Below are 19,586 nucleotides of genomic sequence, written 5' to 3'. Positions count from 1 at the left end.
TGTACTACTGTTTGTTTATTAATGCATGTGTATTTTAAGAGATAATTATTCACAGTCGCCCGAAAGCCAAAGAGCTGCTTTATTAAGTGTGCCATTGGAAGAGACTCACTAAAAAGCAAAGGGATTACAATCTCTTCAATCACTCATTTCTGCAGGCATCTTCCAATAAACTAGCCCCCCTGGTAATGAGCAAGAAAACAAACACTGTGTCAGGGGAGATGAGCCATCAGAGAACAGTACAGGTAGTTGTTGACTTACGACCACAATTGGGGCCGACAAATTGGTCGTAACACATTTGGTCGTAAGTAGAGTAGGCTATATGTACAGTACTGTGAAATGATGCCGGAATCTGGTACGCACTGTCAGCGTAGCCGCGGCGTATGACACTCGTAACACGATTTGGTCATAAGTAGAGTAGGCTATATGTACAGTACTGTGAAATTATGCCGGAAGCTGGTAAAAAAAATAACGTATGCCGCAGCTAGCGATTGTAAGTCGACGATTACCTGTAGTCTTTTTTTTGACAACCATCACGGTGTATCTGTCATATTAGCTTGTTAAATATTCAGTTAGCAAGCTATAATGTTAAAATAACCTTGTAAAATAGTAAATATAACTATTTACATATATACTGTTATGACTGAGATATGGCCAACAAGAAAAATAAAATGCTCACAATACAGTTCACTATGGAGCCATTAATACAAAGGATTTTCAAAGGTTTTGCAGCCAAGAAACCCCTTGTTAAAGAAAGTAATCTAAGACTAAACTAAGAAAAGGAATTTCCATTGACTTCATAGAATTTAATTTGAACCTTAACAATTTAATTGAACCATTTGAGCTTCTTATTTCTTTTCAGTAATCTACTGTATTAAATTAACAGTACCCTATGGTTAAAATTTTTATTTCAGTTAACCCTATATATATATATATACTTAAATATACTTATTACGACATATTTATAAATACATATTATTTTATTTATTTTGCTTATTGTGGGAGGTGGCTCAGTATTTATGGCACTAGACTTTGGATCGGGAGGTCACAAGTTCAAATCCCACCACCACCAAGGCCCATAACCCTCCCCTGCTCAGTTGAAAGTCACTCTGGATAAGAGCATCTGCCAAATGCCATAAACGTAAATGAGTTAGCTACTTTAAAATGAAATGAGAATCACACACACACAATTTCATTTATTTTAAAATATGCTAACTTATCAATAAGCAACAACCTTTTTTGTAAACACGACGTGATCGTTCAGAACCACAGATGTGACAAATATAAATATGCACATTAAGCAGTGAAATGTTTAGAATATATTCGGAACAATATCATCTTACAAACAAAGCTGTCCACACACTTTCAATTGTGTGCAAAGTCCAACATTATATCTCTTTATGGTATAAGTGAACTTTTATTCTGATATAACTTCAGCTCACACAAACAAACAGTTTTATTAAAACACATAGTGAAAAAAGAGCTTCTTGTGTACAATCAAAATTGCAAATGTAAAAGTATATAGTGTGTGTGTGTGTATATATATACACACACACTGTACATTCATGTATTGTCTTCTCTAAACAGCTTACACTTGGAATGAACACCAGATATATGATTGCATTAATTGGTCATAAAACAATGAGGAAACCACAATCGGATAATAAACTGTAATAATCATTCAATAACTTTTGAGTATGTAATTCCCAAAAGTTTTAATGCAACATTTTTGTTATAATCTTTAATAATATGTTAAACTCTATATTTTATTTTCCTTCATTTAAAGTTTATATTGGTGGTGTACAGATGCAAACCTGACACCACACATGAAATGTAGAAATACAATAAACAAATATAATGTATATAAAATGTTTCTTCTCCTTCAAAATTATTTCTATATGGTAAACTTTTTCTTTTTCTTCAACAAAATGACAATTGCAATGACAATCACCAATAACGCTGACAACAAAATCCCAACAATGAGGCCCAAATGAGACGATTCTTGGCCGCACATTGCATCACTTGACCGTGTTCCCTGTGTGACTGTCATCTGCCCCAAAGACTCACAACTATAAAAGAGAAAAATAATTTACACTGCATTTAGAAATGTTCACAAAACAGAAAATGTGATAAACATGTTATACTCACTTTTTATGTGGTTTACACTGCATTAAAGAACCATCAGAGTATGTCTCATCAGAGCAGTCTTTACATACAGTATCCTCTAAAGCTGTTCCTGTGAAAAAGAAATCTTAAGATTCCTTGACTGCATGCACAGGAATTTGAATTACATTTCACCAGGGTAAAAGTATAGATAACATTAAAATGCTAACCAGTCTGTTTGATGTATTGTCCAGGAAGGCAGGTGGAGTGCTCTCTGGCATTTCTGCAGCCCTTACCATGATTTTCTAAACAATAATGTTGTGGCAAAGGCTCACAGACTGCATCTGAAACACTTATACAGTTACTCTTAACCATTAATCCATGACCTGTAAATAGAAAATAGTACACATTACATAAAGATGTTCTATATTATCATTTAGGTATTATATGAGTTATTCCATACGTGTGTGTGTGTGTGTGTGTGTGTGTGTGTGTGTGTGTGTGTGTGTGTGTGTGTGCGTGTGTGTGTTCGTGTGTGTGTGTGCGTGCGTGTACGCACGAGTGTGTGTGTGTTAAGATATAGGAATAAGTAATTAGCATGTCTTCACCTTCATCACATACAGTGCAGATCAGACATGCCATCAAGCCATTCGGGACATCAGTGTAAGTTGAGTTAGGACACGGATTACAAACTGTCTCTGAATTACCGTGGCAGTGTTTGGACACATGGTGACCTGGACAATAACAGTTTATTCCCAAGCTTGTCTCATATACATTAGCCCAATGACTGTAGTCACTATATTTACAGTATGTGTTAAAGTACAGTGCTGAACAAAGACATGAATGATGAAGTAACTGAATTTATATATAAAAATATTATATTCAATATAAAATAGAATGTAAATCAAAAGAGCCATTTTTCATGCCTATCAGTCACGTCACACGTTGGTGGTATGTCATAAAAGCAAACATTTAGTATATAATGTCCCTATTTAAAGAGAGTCACTTTTTACTCCTTGATGGCCAGAGAGTACTGTGTATACAGTCAAGTCATACAATCAGCTCATTTTTTTTCCTTCTTCTAAAAACTCCAACATTGGAGCTGCTTAGATAATTGCTTTTTAAGAGAAAGAAAGCACTAAATAAAGGCTTTTATTATTATTATTATTATTATTATTATTATTATTATTATTATTATTATTATTATTATTATTATTATCACTTTAAGACAAAAAAAAAAAAAAACTCTTTTACTTAACTTAATGAAATCCAAAGCTACACCCAATGTTTTCATGTGTGGCACAAAATGTAAAGCAAACTGAAATTGGGTTGTCAATTAGGTATATTTCCTTTTACTTAATTTACTAAAGTACATTTATTTTATATGCAGTTACATTTTAGACAAAAAAAATGTTTATTAAAAAAAGAAGTTTCAATAATTAATAAATAATTAATAAAAAGTTGCATACCAGAATTGCACATTGAACAGCATTCTCCACCAACTTCATACTCGGTATTGTTACATGCTTTGCAGTGAATAACCAAAATTAGATTTAGCAATGTCAAGCATATGACATAGAGGTTGTATAGTCGTTTGGTAGGCATCACATGTCCAGCATTGATGAAATTCATAAACATTGAATGCTAGTGTAAACCTGAAAAATAGATAAAAATAAAATAAAAATAAAAAAACTCTTCATAAAAAATGATAATCCTTTAATGCATTTATGTGCATAATGATCTTACGTGGCACTCAGGAAACACATTTACTGCAAAAGTTTATGTTTAGTCTAAAATTATTGCAAAGTATGTAGAATGCAGTTTGGTATACAGCCCCAATCCTACAAAATGCAAGCTTCATGTTGGAGTTGCTATCTGGGATTATTAAAAAAAAAAAATGTTATAAATTACTAGAAAAATTAAACCATTAAACCTGCAATAAAATCAAAATCAGACATAAAGCATAACTTAATACACTTAATTCTAAAGATACTAACTGATACTACAAAGATACTAATCGTTGCTTAGTAAAACAGCAATACAACACGATCAAGTAACAAAATTTCAGGCTGCACCAGGATCTACCATCTTATCACAATTCTTTTTTCATGTTTGTTAAAAAAATAGTCTATATACAACTAAACAGAGCAATAAACTAATTCCAATACAACTAAAATAAAAAAAAAAACAGTTCCATAGCCAGACAAAAAAGCAGAATAAACAAAAACAGAGACTGTAGGATTAAGTATTTTTAAAATAACTTACAGGTAAATAACTAACAGGTGAACTTCAAAACAAAGTAAAATAAAAGCATAGATAATGTGTTTAAAAATGTGCAGTAATCCCCCGTTCATTGCATTGGTTACGTTCCAAAACCGCCCGCGAAAAACAGAAAAAAACACGATAAACTTGGTTATGAATAACATTTTGATAGCTTTTGAAATATTTTTGACATTTAAAATGTTATTTTACGATTACGCAGCAGTTACTCTCCAAAGTAAGAGGTGCATTATATGCGAGAGAATATAATTCCAAGATTTTGCACAATACTGCACAAATTGTTAGAAGAATATTAGAAGAATACATTTAACCATTCAGAAGCTATTGAATGTTTTTGCAATTTGAGAAAAAGTGAATTTAAGCAATGTGAGATGTGTGCTAGCTTCTATACAATGTAACTCAGGGTGGGCCACGGAAAAGTAGGTATTGGAGGCAGGATACTTTTCCATGGCCCTCCCTGTATAAAAAGTTTTTGAAGCAATATTGTTTAGATTAGAATTAACAGATATTTTCTTATTCACAAAAAAATCATTTCAGTAAATGTTAGTAATTTTATACAGGTTGTTTTGGAGCAAAAATGTTTGTAGCTTTTGAAGGCTGTTGACTTTAAAGTTTTTTTCAATCGTTCAGATGAACGAAGATATAGTTAAATTGTAAAAACTAAGATCTGGAAGTCTAGTGATGGAGTCCAGAACTAATTTGATTGTTAGATTAACTACCTAGGACAGGGGACAAGGCTTTCATTCCAGACAACTAGGATGCATGCTTGAGACCATAATTATGTGATTGAAGTTAAATTAGGAGACAAGGTGACTGGAGACTAAAATAATCTGATTATACGAGTAAATTTTCTTTGACTGAAAGTATATTGATTGTAAAATTAGTATTTCTGTGTATGTAAAAGTGAACGTAAAACGAAAACGTAATTTGTAGATGGTCCGGAGAAATTAGAAAATTCTCAGGATTTTAATTCCATTACTTAGTAAAAAATAAACAAAACAAAATTTAAGATAGTTGTCTTGGCTGTGAATAACAATACTAAATACGTGTTAACGTTTTTTTTGCCCAAACACACACACACACACACACACACACACACACACACACGCATCTAAAAATACAGCAGGTGAAAGTGAAACCAAGTAAAAACTAAAAAAAAGTCTCTAAATATAAAAATTGAAAAGATCACATAGCGTATAATAAAATAATAATATAAATAAATATGAAGCAAAAGGAATTACTGGTAAACTAGATGGTCACTTACTGTTAATTTTATCCAGTTAGACGGGAATTATTTTATTTCGTAGAAACACGTTTGTATTCGGTAAACACGTCTGGTCTTCTCGTGTCTCACATCACATCACACTGCCTCCAACTGCTCCCCCTGTCGGGCGCGTGGGTGATTACAATAGTATGTGCATTAACATACCACAGGGTACTTTATATAATCCTCTATTTGATTTAAAAGCAAATCACTTCACAGCAATCCTTATAATCATTGTGTGTTCTTACTATAATTTTATAAGTTGTGATTAATTAATTTTAAACTCAGCCGTAATATCCCTCCACACCTTGTTGCTTGTACTTTGTTGTACACCTGTGAATTGGCTTCTGTAACATTACAATTTCCCATTGGGATATTAAAGTGTCTTTCTATCTATTTAATTGACATTACTTTTTCACCCAGAACCATTTGATATTGGGTTGGACTGTTTCCTTCAATTAATGGAAAGTATTTTAAAACTGCATTTTTTTTTTTGCATATTTGCCATACATAATGGTTTTATATTTCAAATAAAAGTTAATATAATATAAATACAACCTGAGTAAACACAAAATACAGTCTTTCAAACCTAAGTGGTGATGTGTGAAAAACTAATTGCCACCTTAGGTAATAAAACAGCCAATCAATTATTACATGTAGTTGACAATTGGTTCAAATTTAACTACACAGAACCAAACTTGAGAGGAAACTAAAGTATTATCTGACATTGGACAAAGAAACACCTTGATGACATTAAACCTTTTAAGAAAACGTTCTGTGGAGGAGTGAACCAAAAGTGAAATATTTTGAAAGACTGGTCCCATTCTATCTGGCATAAAGCTAATCGCATATTCCTCTATAAGAGCATAATTCCAGGACTGGTATAGTGTAATGGGGTGTAATAGATGCAGAATGTTGATAGTATTGCATCTTTCCCTTTCCTGATAAAGCGTTTTCTGGATGGATGAAACCTGTATCATCCAGCTGTATCTTTGGCATACATTGATGCTTCACAGCCTGGGATCCCTTCATGGATTTCCCTCTGAAAAATGCTGTCATGACTGAGTAATGTGAGGCTCAAATGCAAATTTCTGAATTTCTCAAAGGAAGAGAATTAAGGTTTTAATAAAAAAATTATTATAAAAATAATAATGAAAAATATTAAAAAATAATGTTTACACACAAATATTCAAAAAGTAGATACCTGGAATGGATTTAAAATTCACAGGTGTGCCTTCTCTGGATCTTATGTATGTCTTTTCTTGCCTTCTTGATGTGCTGTACACGAACTGAAGAAATTATGTGCATGTATATATTTCCTTAAGTAAATCTACATATCATTAAATTGCCTAGTTTGTTGCATATTAACAAAATGAACATGCACGTGTCTCTTAAAAATGATAATTGATTTATTATGAATTGTCACTCTGATTTCTACAGCAGGATATTTTTTTTCTGTTCCACAATAAGACACTTAAAATAGCAATCAACAATAACACTGGCAACAAAATCCCAAGGATGAGGCCCAAATAAAGCGGGTTATGGCCACACACTGCATCACTTGACCGTGTTCCCTGTGTGATTGTTTTCTGCCACAAAGACCCACAACTATAAAGAGAGAAATCATTTGCATTACATTTTAAATTAGAGTTTACAAAACCAAAAATGTGATAATCATGTTATACTTACATTGTATGTAGTTTACAGTGTGTAAAAGAACCATCTGAATATGTCTCCGCAGGGCAGTCGCTACAAACAGTATCCTTTGAAGCTGTTCCTGTAAAGAACGCATTATATTTTGTTGAACAGAATATATTTGCCTGAACGCAGAAGTGAATTTAAACATCACAAGATTACATATAATGTTAAAATGCTAACCAGTCTGGTTGATGTATTGTCCAGGAAGGCAGGTAGAGTGCTCTCTGGCTTTTCTGCAGCTCCCATTATTAACGTCTATACAATAATATCGTGGCAAAGGCTCACAGACTGCATCTGAAACACTTTCACACTTTTTCTTCACCTTTAATCCATGACCTATGAAAAGAAAATAATATAAATCATTTAAATGTTATATTTAATTGTATAGCTTATAAATATATTATACTGTATGAGGTAGATTAAGTTACAGGGATAAGCATGTATTCACCTTCATCACAAACAGTGCAGGTGAAACATGAACTTAGGCCATTCGGGACATTTGTGTAGGTTGATCCAATGCACGGAATACAGTTTGTGCCTAATTCTCTGTCACAGTGTTTGGACACATGGGTACCTGGACAATAACAAATTTATTCTTTAGTTGTCTCATATATACAGTATGACTTTAAATGATTTTTTGCTGGAGTACAGTGAACATTATGTTCTTAAGAAGGAATTGCATGTTTCTGAAGCAATTTTATTTAGATCAAATCATTGGCAAATGTCATGAGTTTTTGCTTTCTGTTCCTCCTAATCATACTAAAAGGTGTACATTGTGGCCTGAAAGGCAGACGTTGGCTAAATGTTCGACGTTTATAACAACTGGGAATTTACAATAGATTGTAAAGCAAACTGAGAAGAGAACATGCAGCATGTTCAGTGATAATAAGATGTATTTAACAACTTTGAAGTTCATTAACAATTATTTTTATAAAATAATTAAACACTACACAGTAGCTTTCATGTCTGGAGGCACAAACATGCACTATGTGGAAAGACTACTATTATTGTATTTACCTCAGACAAAAACATGTGACCATTAAAAAAGAAAGTAGTTAATAATAAGTGTTACCGTACCAGCAGCGCACATCGGACAGCATTCTTTATCAATTTTATACTCAGCAGGCTTGCATGCTTTGCAAAGACTTATGCACAGAAGCTTTAGTATTACAAAAATGTCATATAATTTCATGGCAAATGTGCAAATGGAGATAGAAATTTTTGAACAAGGAAGAAAATATCATGTGCTCCAGTTCACCTGAAAACAAAAAAAAAGAAAATGCAATATATTTGTTAGAAATCTGACACTTTAGCATATAAATATATAAAAAACATTACATTTAAAACTAAAATAACTACAGTAAAATAGTGCAGGGTGTGTGTTTGAATCTTGCAGTATGTCAATAAAACCAATATTTGAAACCTATGCCACTGATACTACAATTAAACAAGATTCAGCAAAAGAAAAGAGAAAGTAAAAAAAATGATGTATTAATCTAATTTTGGAAATCTAAATAATGAGTCTAAATAATTTTAAAACCCCCCAAAAAAGTGTCAGGTCCAGGAATAATAATGTTTGCCCTGACTTTGGCAAGTCTGTTAAAGAAACAGAAATGAAGCAAATTAATCAACATGTATCTTAAATGAATTCATCATGTGTCTGGAATGTACAGAACACAAAAACCAAACACATAGCTATGTGATTGCTCCTCCCCCAATTTATTTTTCCAGAAAATCAACAATTACCTAAACAAGCAATAATACATTGAACAAAACCATTATTCCTCAAAATGTCAATAAAAAATGCATCAAAGTAAATTTTTTATTGATCAAAACCAAAGACCAAAGATCGTCTAACTCTGTCAATCAAACGATTTTCACCACAAGATCACCACAAGATCGTCTGAGTGACAGAGTAAGACGATCTTTGGTCTTTGTTGTACTTGTGGTTGAGTCACCCTGATAACTACATATTTAAGAACATATTTATGTTTAATCACCACATTATCTGTGTAAAGCTGCTTTGAGACAATGTTCATTGTTAAAAGCGCTATACAAATAAAAATGAATTGAATTGAATTGAATTGAACTATGGATGGAAATTCTTGCTCTTTTGTTCAAGTTTTCTGTTTCTGTTTCCAACTTCCAAAGACGCTTTGTTTCACCCAATGTAGTTTGTCCTCGAAAACAAAAAATCTAAACGCATTGACTAAATATCAGTCTAGTTAATCTAGTTATCTGTGTTATTGGTGAGTCTATGCATGCAATCTTCCTAAAGGAAAATGTCATTAGATGTTAGATGTAGTGTCGTGTTTCCTGTAGATGTCAGGAGACAATATACTAATAAAGTTATGGGGACTACATACATTTTTATATTGAGCAATAAAATGGCTGTTTAAAATAGTTTGCCATAGACAATGACAAAGACTTAAGAAGTAATATTTAACCTGTTACACGGCACCCCGTTTTTGGACTTAGCTGAAAATTACCTACCTATTCATACCTACCATAATTTAGGGATTTTTGGAAAGAATACAATTTGGGCTTCTTTATATTGTCCTTTTATTACTACATGCTAGGGCTGACAAAATAAACGCATTATAATGTTAATTTTAACGGCACTAATTTTATTAACGCGCATTTCTGTTTGACCAATTTTATTAAATATATAAATACATAAATATCAAAAAGAGGCAATATTGAAACCTTCAACGCAACACCCATTTATTTACGATGTCCTTTCTTTACTCAGATATAAAAAAAATAATCACCAAAAAAAGAATTTTTTTATCACCAAACATTTGTTAAACTGATACGCAAAGTCTCAAATCAAGCACCAAAATCTGCCATGATGCTCACATCCGGCAATCAAAACCGTCAGTGTGGAAACATACAAAAGTTCCGTTTGGTGTCCTGATTATTTACATGTGGTTGTGTTACCCTGATAACTGTGGATGGAAATTCTTGCTCTTTTGTTCAAGTTTTCTGTTTATTCTATAGATATTTCCAGTCATGTTTATTTCAGAATTGTTGCAGGATTACAGATTTGTCCTTGTTGTACTGTCACTTTTTCTCCCAGCAATATTTCTGGCAACTGTTTAAAAGTATAAAAAATAGTCTCTTTCTGCAGACTGTCTCTGGACACAGAATTGAAATAAAAGCGTTTTCAGAAATGATTCTGTGCAAGATACTCCAATGTATAATCACCAGCTCTAGTCAATGGCTTTACAGTGATCTCCACTGTGGTCGATCCAGTGTAAATAGTCTGTATCCTAAAAAGTCTCCACACTTTAAAAGCATTATGATCAAAAAACAGGCAGTCCCAAAGTCATCACCTTGGGTCCATTAAAAACAGTGGTTTATCAAGTCGAAGGTTTCCAAAAGTTTTTAAAATAGTACTGGTCACAAGTTTCCAACTTCCAAAGACACTTTGTTTCACCCAATGAAGTTTGTCCTAGAAAACCAAAAATCCGAACGCATCGACTAAATATCAGTCTAGTTAAGCTAGTAATCTACAGTGCCTTGAGAAAGTATTCGGCCCCCTTGGACTTTGCAAACTTTTGCCCCATCAAACATAAAGATATGAAACTGTAATTCTTTGTGAAGAATCAAGAAGTGGAACGAAATGTATTGGATATTTCAAACTTTTTTAACAAATAAAAAACTGAAAAATTGGGCGTGCAAAATTATTCAGCCCCTTTACTTTCAGTGCAGCAAACTCTCTCCAGGAGTTCAGTGAGGATCTCTGAATGATCCAATGTTGACCAAGATGACTAATGATGATAAATAGAATCCACCTGTGTGTAATCAAGTCTCCGTATAAATGCACCTGCACTGTGATAGTCTCAGAGGTCCGTTTAAAGCGCAGAGAGCATCATGAAGAATGCCGGATTTGGATACAAAAAGATTTCCCAAGCTTTGACCAATTTTATTAAAAATATAAATACATAAATATCAAAAAGAGGCGATATTGAAACCTTCAACGCAACACACATTTATTTAAGATGTCTTTTCTTTACTCAGATATAAAAAATAAATAAACTCCACCACTCCACTCCACTCCACTCAACTCCACCCAACTCCACTCCAAAAGTTTCCAAAAGTTTTTAAAATAGTACTCATCATAAGTTTCCAACTTCCAAAGACACTTGCAAAGTCTCAAATCAAGCACCAAAATCTGCTATGATGCTCACATCCGGCAATTAAAACCTTCAGTGCAGAAACATACAAAAGTTCCGTTTGGTGTCCTGATGATTTACATAATTTAGAACACCATCATTACTTTAAAACATTTACAAAAATTTTGTCTTAAGGCTCTATAATGAGTTTGGTTTCACTAATAGTAAACATACTTTTGCATAAAGCATCAATATTTGTCAATGGACATGTTAATTAGAGTATTAAAAACTTGAAAAGTATTCATTTAAGTTACATTTAGAACAGATAGAAATGTGCGATTAGGTTGCAATTGATCGTGAGTTAACTCATGACAATCATGCGATTAAATGTTGGGTTTGAATAGTCATGAAAAACATGGAAAAGAATGGAATTTTAATATAACACCTTCCAGGCCTGGAAAAATCTCAGAAAAATAAATAAACACAAAGTTTTGGAAAATTTATGGAAATTTGTTTCACAAATATCTATATACTTGAATATATTTAAATTTATAATATTGGTTATGTTAAATTCACGCAGTCAGTCACCTCATATGACATTCTCTGTGTGGGGTAACAGCAACTCACATTTGCAGCTACTTATGTAGTAAACTAACGCAATTCCAGGATCAAAATGTTGATTAAATAATGTTACACTGTGCCATAAAAGTTCAACATTTCGAATATGGGAAGGGCAGCGCTATTTAGCCATAATAAAGGTGCAAAGCAACAGTCTGCTGCTACAACGGTACTGTGGACACTAAAAGTGTTACTTACAAGTCTTGTAAAGACACAAGCCAGCAGTTTCATACAATGTTCCCAGACAGCAAGATAGCTTTGCATTCGGTAAACGCAAGTGCTCATATTAATGTACTTTTGGACTTTCTACTTTTTAAGATGTTTCGAAGCAGAGTCTATGTTATGTTATTTGATGAAAGCCTGAATCACTATTTATAGTCTAAACAGTTAGACACACATGTCAGGCTATGGGACGGCACCAAGGTGAAGACTAAATACATCAGTAGAGTTTCTGGGCCATTCATCAGCTCAAGACATTGCTGAGAAAATTAACACCTTGCTTTTATAAATCGGAATCAAGAATCTTGTCCAAATCTCAATGGACTGACTAAACGTAAATTGGAAAGTATTCTAAATACTCCAAAAGCAAGTGCAGAATGATGCGGGAAAGTCATTAAAGAACATCGATTCATGCGGTTTGCACAAACTGCACAGTATGTTCAGAGATGGGTTTAAATGATGGTATGTTGAACAGGGACACGCTAGCTTGTATTTGCTGTTCCATGAAGATCTCCTTCACAAAGATTATATGACAGCAACCGATTGTAACATGCTCATGCTTATGATTTGCAAGCACCGGTGGATTGAGAATGGCAACGTGTCAGAAAGAGAATTGCTGCTCAGGCCACATTTCAAAAAATGCATCGAACATGGTAAAGAGCAGTGAACTAAGCAATCCAAAAGTGAAGTAATTTGAAGATGTGAAGATGGGATGTTTTGATTCTATCTTCCCTGTGAAAGTGGGAATACGTAAGAGCATTGCTAGAGAAACCAACCCTTTCCTCACCATGTATCAATCTGACTAACCCATGCTGCCTTTCTTTCTTCAGTGAAATGTACAAACTAATTAAAGGTAAGGAAAAGCGCAGATTGTGTGATTGGTATTGATGTTTTATTTTATACACTGTTGTAATTGTAATTGTAATTGTAATAACTGTTTGTGCACAGGGCAATGCCCCTGTGCACAAAGTGATCTTCTTGAAGATATTGTCTGACCTCATCTGTCAAATTTAATTTAAAATTTTATTTGTCACACACACATTCATACAGAGAATGACATATTGTGAAATGCTTTTTTGACTGTCCGACTTGTAAACATGGATGAAATAAGATAAAAATAAAAAGAGTATAGTAATGTAAAAGTAAATAAAATAAAGTATAAAACTATATTAAAATATAATCTGAAATGGTAAAGGGTGGATTAGAACCAGGGAGCCTGTGATGCTAACCACTACACCACCAGCTCACTACCTGTCCATCAACAATGCAAACAGAAAAGGGCTCAGAGCTGCTCTTTGATACAACCCCACCTCCACCTTGAACCAGTCTGTCGTTCCTACTGCACACTTCACTGCTGCCACACTGTCCTCATACATGTCCAGCACCACCCTCACATACTTCTCTGACACATCTGACTTCCTCATACAATACCACAACTCCTCTCTCAACACCCTGTCCTACGCTTTCTCTAAATCCACAAATACACAATGCAAATCCTTCTGACCTTCTCTATACTTCTCCATCAACATTCTCAAAGCAAAAAAAGTCTGTGGTGCTCTTCCTCGGCTTAAAACCAGACTGTTGCTCACAGATGGTCACCTCTTCTCTCAGGTCTCCACTACTCTTTCCCATAACTTCATGGTGTGACTGATCCACTTTATTCCCCTGTAGTTACTGCAGGTCTGCACATCTCCCTTATTCTTTAAGATTGGTACCAGCAAACTCCTTCTCCATTCCTCAGGCATCCTCTCACCTTCAAAAATCTTGTTAAACAATCTTGTTAAAAACTTCACTGCCCTCTCTCCTAATCATCTCCATGCGTCGTATTCACCACTGCCATTTCCATCCTCTTAACAAAATCTACCACCATCTGCCCTTCCACATTCCTCTCCTTAAAGCCATACCTACCCATCACCTCCTCATCACCTCTGTTCCCTTCACCTGCATGCCTATTAAACATCTGCCCCAATCACCAATCATTCATTCCTAGGTTCACTCTCCACTACTTCATCCAACTCACTCCAGAATTTTTCCTTCTCCTCCATCTCACAGCCAACATTTAAGGAGCATAAGTACTGATGACATTTATCATCACCCCTTCAACTTCCATCTTCACGATCATCACCCTATCAGAAACTCTTTTTACCTCCACTACACTCTTACTGTACTCTTCCTTCAGGATCACCCCTATACCATTTCTCTTTCCATCCACACCATGATAGAACAGTTTAAACCCACCTCCAATGCTCCTGGCCTTACTCCCTTTCCACTTGGTCTCCTGAACACACAACATATCTACCTTTCTCCTCTCCATCATATCAGCTACCTCTCTCCCTTTACCAGTCATAGTACCAACATTTAAAATGCCCACCCTAACCTCCACTCTCCTGCACTTCTCCTTTCCCTGCTGTCTTTGTAGACTGCTTCCTCCTCTCCTTCTTCTCCTTTCGCCAACAGTAGCCCAATTTCCACCGGTACCCTGTTGGCTAACAATACCTGTGGCGGTTGCTGGTAACCCGGGCCTCGACCGATCCAGTATAAAACTCAGTATTGTGATCTGCATATTTGATTTGGCCCATATGTTGGCCATGCTGGACAATTTGATGATTTAACCAAATTGTTTCATGGTGGTGTGTTTATTTAAGGATTAAGTATACTGTGATTGCATATACACTATATTGCCAAAAGTATTGGGTCACCTGGTCACAAATATGACAGGTGATTTTTAAGCATTGCATTCCTCATTTAGTCCCAATTTGCTCTTGTAATTCCTTCCACTCTTCTGGGAAGATGTTCCACTAGATTTTGGAGTGTGCTTATGTATATTTGTGTTCAACAGCCACAACAAAGGGCAAGTACTGATGTAGCCTGAGGAGACCTGGGAGTGCAGTCAGTGTTCCAATTCATCCTAAAGGTGTTCAGTAGGGATGAGATCAGAGCTCTATAGCAGGCCACTCAAGATCTTCCTCTCCAAAACATGTAAACTATATCTTCAAAGAGCTCACTTTGTGCCAGGGGCATTGCCATGCTGGAACAGGTTTGGGTTTCCAAGTTCAAGTGAATGCAATATTTTATTATAGCACATCTAAAGATGTCCTATACAATTAAGTGCCTCCAGTTATTTAGTAACAGTTTGGAAAAGAACCACATAGAGCACAACAAACTTTTGCACAAACTTTTGGCAATATAGTGTATTAAGATTTTTTTTTCCAAATTAAAGCATTGAAAAATAATTGTGATAAACTTACCTGAAGTTGTCTGTGTGTTAAATGTAAAATTGTGAAAGTTTTTTGGAATCGTTCATCAGTATCTAGCTACATCCTCAAAAAAAAATGTGGAAGCAACGATTCCTCTTTATTTTTTTTTTTATATTTAAGGAGAAATGATAATTAGTTTCAGCACAGGAGAGGAACAGCACAGATTTCACAATACAGGAGACTTAAGAGGCCATGCATAACAACTTTTTTAATTTGTTTTTAACTTTTGTTATGGCAAGGAAATTTAGTCGTGACCACAAGAAAACAAGAAAGAAAAATATACTATAACCAGAGGAGGGAAATAACGAAGTGTTTCAGGCTCTAGTTTACTGTAGTTATGCCAGAAGTGAGAAATAACCAAGTACAAATACTTCTTCACTGTACTTAAGTAGATTATTCTGGTATCAGTACTGTACTTCACCTCTCTATTTATTTTTCAGACAACTCTTTACTTTCACTCATTACATTTTTACACAAATATCTGTACTTTCTACTTCTTTCATTTTTAAAACAGACTCGTTACTTTAGTTTTAATCTATTTTGTGAAATGTCAACAATTTTTCTTCTCATTATGTTTTCAGCTCATCAATCTATTTCCTGTCATTGCATGGCTTTTTTCAATCTACCACTGGAGTACCATTTCATTCTCACACACTACAGACGTCGACCAATTTATGAAGCTCCCAATGAGCAAACGAGAAGGCAGTAAGAAGGATGGGGTTAATGTGGATGAGACAGAGGAAGTGATGTAATCAGAGATGTAATCATGATTGAGAGCAGAGACGTTTATCATTGTCATCTTTTCTCTGCTTGTGTTCTATATGGTGGTTGTTCAACTTGGATATATTCATTAAGTAACACAATCTGAAATTTGGTTTTGTATTAATATATTAATTAGGGCTGTCCAAATTAAAGCTTTAATGCAAGTTTATTTTAACAGCACTGCATTTTATTAACACTCGATGAATACAGCGTGCATTCATGTTATGTTTACATATTTTGTAAATTTTATTTACAATATATGAAAGTCAGTAGTAGTAAGACAGAGTACATGTGTCTGAATGAGAGGGAGGACAGTGGAGTGGTGTGGTTGCAGGGAGAAGAGGTGGAGAAGGTGGAGGAGTTCAGGTACCTGGGGTCAACAGTGCAACGTAGTGTGTGAGAGAAGTGAAGAGAAGATTGCAAGCAGGGAGAAAAGTGATAGCAGGATATTTCTCCATGCCCATGTTGATTAAAGTATTAAAACTTTGAAAAGTATTAATGTAAAGTACATTTAGAACAGATAAAATGATTAGATTAGGTTAAAGAAGAGTTAACTCACAACAATCATGCGATCAATCATCATTAAATATTTTATTATTTTTTTATTATAATATAATGTGAGGTCGAGTTACTAGCGTGACACTAAAACAGGTAGTATTAATGACTACATTTTACTTAAGTACATGTCAGAGCCCAAACTTCTTTACTTTAACTTGAGAAAAAAGTGTAGTCTGTACTTTCACTTTTACCAGAGTATTTTAAAACATGAGTATCTGTACTTCTACTTGAGTGAAGGATGTGTGTACTTTTGCCACCTCTGATTATAAAGTTTAATGTATGTACAATGTTGGCCTCTTAGTATCTCCGTAGATCAGTAATGTAGCATGAAATATTAACGCTCACTGAAAGTCAACCCCTGTGACAAAAGGAAACATACAAAAAAGAGGAACCAGAAACTGCTGTATATGAAGAGATAATGAAGTAAAAAATATACTGTATACTATTTTTCTTTAAAAAAATAATTATATATATGTTAGTTTTTAACGTAATAGTATTTGTGAGCCATGGCTCTGTGACCCAAATATAATCTGCCCAATTAACCATATGTGGAATATATAAAAACAACATTTCACTTCCCATAAAGTGCAAATGTAACAGATCAAGTTACTCACACTTTCACTTGAAGTATATAATGATTACTAATAATCCATATAGAGGAACTTCTTTGACCACTTCTTTGTTTTCAGTGCGTTGTGTTGCTGGTGGGGTGGGGAATATAAAACAGGAAACAGGATGTAGCAGATGCAACACCTGCAGATGTAACACCATTTGAAGCTTTACAGAGATGTGCAAAAAAGAATGCAATTAAAGAAAGGAAAACAAAGACCGTGTGTTAGAATTTAATCAGCTAGCTTTGTCTAATCTAGCAAACAAATTCTAGCTTTCTTCTGGTACTTTGTTACCAAATGCTAATGTTCATGTGACACTGCAAAAGGTGACCAGGTTAATGGATGCAAACGTATTTTTTTATTTAACAAAATGCTACGAACATCTAAATCCAAAGTAAATAATATTGCTCTTAAACCTATTTAAGTGTTTGTAAAAGTTTGATTTTCAAATGATAACTAGTGTACAAAAGCACACACACCAACTTAATTAATTCTGGAAAAGTGCTCGCAAAGCAAAGCGAATTCTCCCAAAGGAAATAATGAAACCCATAGAATCCATCCATACAATCCAAAATATCATGGAATTTTATGTACAAATTATTCTCCCTATTGTATCTAAAACAAAAACAATGATTTGTACACAATATGAAGTGAAAATAAAATAAGTTAGCCTGCACTTGAAAAGAGTTGTGGGTGGCGTGAGGGAGACGAGAGGAAGGAGACGAGGAAGAGGATTGTTGTTGCTTGGAAGAAGAATGAGGACAAAGATGCGGGAAGCTGACCTGAGCTCCCATTGATTTAGGCAGCAAGAGAGAATGAACCATTGTCTCAGTCCCAGCCCTTCGATTGATGTTTGTGTGATGCTTGATATGTGTGTATGTGTGTGTGTGTGTGTGTGTATATATATATATATATATATATATATATATATATATATATATATATATATATATATATATATATATATATATATATATATATATACATACAATTTATTTATTTTTGTTTTATTTTTTTTTTCTTCAAATATATATCTTAAGGGTTTACCGGTACACGCATTCGTAATGAATTTTTCATATTTCTTTCGGTTCAGCACAATCCTTTTTTATGTGTCGAATATAGTTAAAATTCCCTCAGGAAGGTTTTAAGTGGCAGACCACAAGTTTGTTTAGTCCCCGCCTTGTACTTTGAGTACATTCTTTTATTATTAAACTTAAAAACAGACATAACAATGCCAGAGGTGTAAGTGAGTTAGCGCAGTGTCACTGTGGCTACATAAAATGCTAAAGAATCCATAGCGGAAGCATTAGCCGCTAGACACTTCCTTGTTAGAGGCTAATGCCAGCGCTATGGAGTCGTTAGTGTTAAAAGCAGAAAATCCGGACAATTCTGCATATCGAGGGAGTGAATAAATGAAGGATAGAAATAATTAATTAAGACATTTGTTAAAGTATGATCAAATAAGTAGAACAGTTAAGTAGATCATATCTTTAGAAAATTAAATATTAAATGTAAAACACACACACTTACGTACACAAATAGGGCCCAACAAATGTTAATTTTAATTTAATTTGTGGCAATTTAATTGATTACTTAATTTAATCAATATAAAAAATAGACCAGCACTTTCTTACCTCAGAGACCTCATCAGTCTTCGCACTGCACCATGTTGCCTGAGATCCTCTAGCACTGCTCGATAGTACCACCTTCTCTCAGGGTAAGAGGTAAGTTTTAAGGCTGTTCTCTGTTCCGGCACCTAATTGGTGGAATGAACTTCCCCTAGATGTCTGAACAACTGCGTCAGAACTTTTCCCGGTTTGCTATGTGTTTGTTTATATTTATAACAATAATAAATTCTCTCAACAGAGATGTAGGCTGATGGTATCTTAAGTTTGTAACCCAGTGAACCAGTGTTAATTTATTCATTGATAGAGACTCAAAGCACTTTTGTACGTCTCTCTGTATAAGGGCGCCTGCTAAATGCCGTAAATGTACATGCATTAAGATCTGATTTTGTAATAAAGACACTGTTGTACATACTGCATATCCATCAAATCTAGATCGGTAATTTTATTGATCATTTTGCAAGATAATTGCCTAC

General features: G+C 34.3%; 2 protein-coding genes across 6 annotated transcripts; both read right to left on the bottom strand.

Annotated features, from left to right (window-relative positions):
- Positions 1-1,303: 1,303 nt before the first annotated feature.
- On the bottom strand, positions 1,304-6,571 carry LOC124400215 (tumor necrosis factor receptor superfamily member 14-like). Its single transcript, XM_046871887.1, has 6 exons — positions 5,645-6,571; positions 3,570-3,755; positions 2,709-2,834; positions 2,331-2,486; positions 2,146-2,233; positions 1,304-2,066 (listed from the first exon to the last, which is right to left on the bottom strand). The coding sequence occupies exons 2-6, from the start codon at positions 3,736-3,738 to the stop codon at positions 1,892-1,894; spliced, it is 714 nt and encodes a 237-aa protein (XP_046727843.1). The 5' UTR covers positions 3,739-3,755; positions 5,645-6,571; the 3' UTR covers positions 1,304-1,891.
- A 462-nt stretch (positions 6,572-7,033) lies between these two features.
- On the bottom strand, positions 7,034-19,180 carry LOC124400216 (tumor necrosis factor receptor superfamily member 14-like). 5 transcript variants are annotated; one of them, XM_046871889.1, is made up of 7 exons: positions 19,120-19,177; positions 17,489-17,627; positions 8,420-8,600; positions 7,791-7,916; positions 7,523-7,678; positions 7,334-7,421; positions 7,034-7,252 (listed from the first exon to the last, which is right to left on the bottom strand). In XM_046871889.1, exons 3-7 carry the CDS (start codon positions 8,532-8,534, stop codon positions 7,057-7,059), a joined length of 681 nt encoding a protein of 226 aa, XP_046727845.1. In that variant the 5' UTR covers positions 8,535-8,600; positions 17,489-17,627; positions 19,120-19,177; the 3' UTR covers positions 7,034-7,056. The 5 variants fall into 5 exon arrangements, with proteins under 5 accessions (XP_046727845.1, XP_046727844.1, XP_046727847.1 ...); XM_046871888.1 differs by having other exon boundaries at positions 17,489-17,651; positions 19,120-19,136; XM_046871891.1 differs by lacking the exon at positions 17,489-17,627 and having other exon boundaries at positions 19,120-19,180.
- Between the last annotated feature and the right edge of the window lie 406 nt (positions 19,181-19,586).

Source organism: Silurus meridionalis, chromosome 17 (assembly GCF_014805685.1).
Source record: "Silurus meridionalis isolate SWU-2019-XX chromosome 17, ASM1480568v1, whole genome shotgun sequence".
NCBI lineage: Eukaryota > Metazoa > Chordata > Actinopteri > Siluriformes > Siluridae > Silurus > Silurus meridionalis.
Note: the sequence above shows the minus strand (reverse complement) of the source record. Positions and strands in the feature narration are given on the sequence as shown.

What these genes read in the sequence shown, in the direction of transcription:
- LOC124400216 (XM_046871891.1), bottom strand. Translation starts at nt 8,534, where the DNA reads ATGAAATTATATGACATTTTTGTAATACTAAAGCTTCTGTGCATAAGT. An exon ending in CTGTCCGATGTGCGCTGCTG is followed by an intron (nt 7,917 to 8,419) that starts GTACGGTAACAC and finishes GTTATTGTCCAG; the next exon opens with GTACCCATGTGTCCAAACAC. An exon ending in ACAATACATCAACCAGACTG is followed by an intron (nt 7,422 to 7,522) that starts GTTAGCATTTTA and finishes CGTTCTTTACAG; the next exon opens with GAACAGCTTCAAAGGATACT.
- LOC124400215 (XM_046871887.1), bottom strand. Translation starts at nt 3,738, where the DNA reads ATGTTTATGAATTTCATCAATGCTGGACATGTGATGCCTACCAAACGA. An exon ending in CTGCACTGTATGTGATGAAG is followed by an intron (nt 2,487 to 2,708) that starts GTGAAGACATGC and finishes TTCTATTTACAG; the next exon opens with GTCATGGATTAATGGTTAAG. An exon ending in ACAATACATCAAACAGACTG is followed by an intron (nt 2,234 to 2,330) that starts GTTAGCATTTTA and finishes TCTTTTTCACAG; the next exon opens with GAACAGCTTTAGAGGATACT.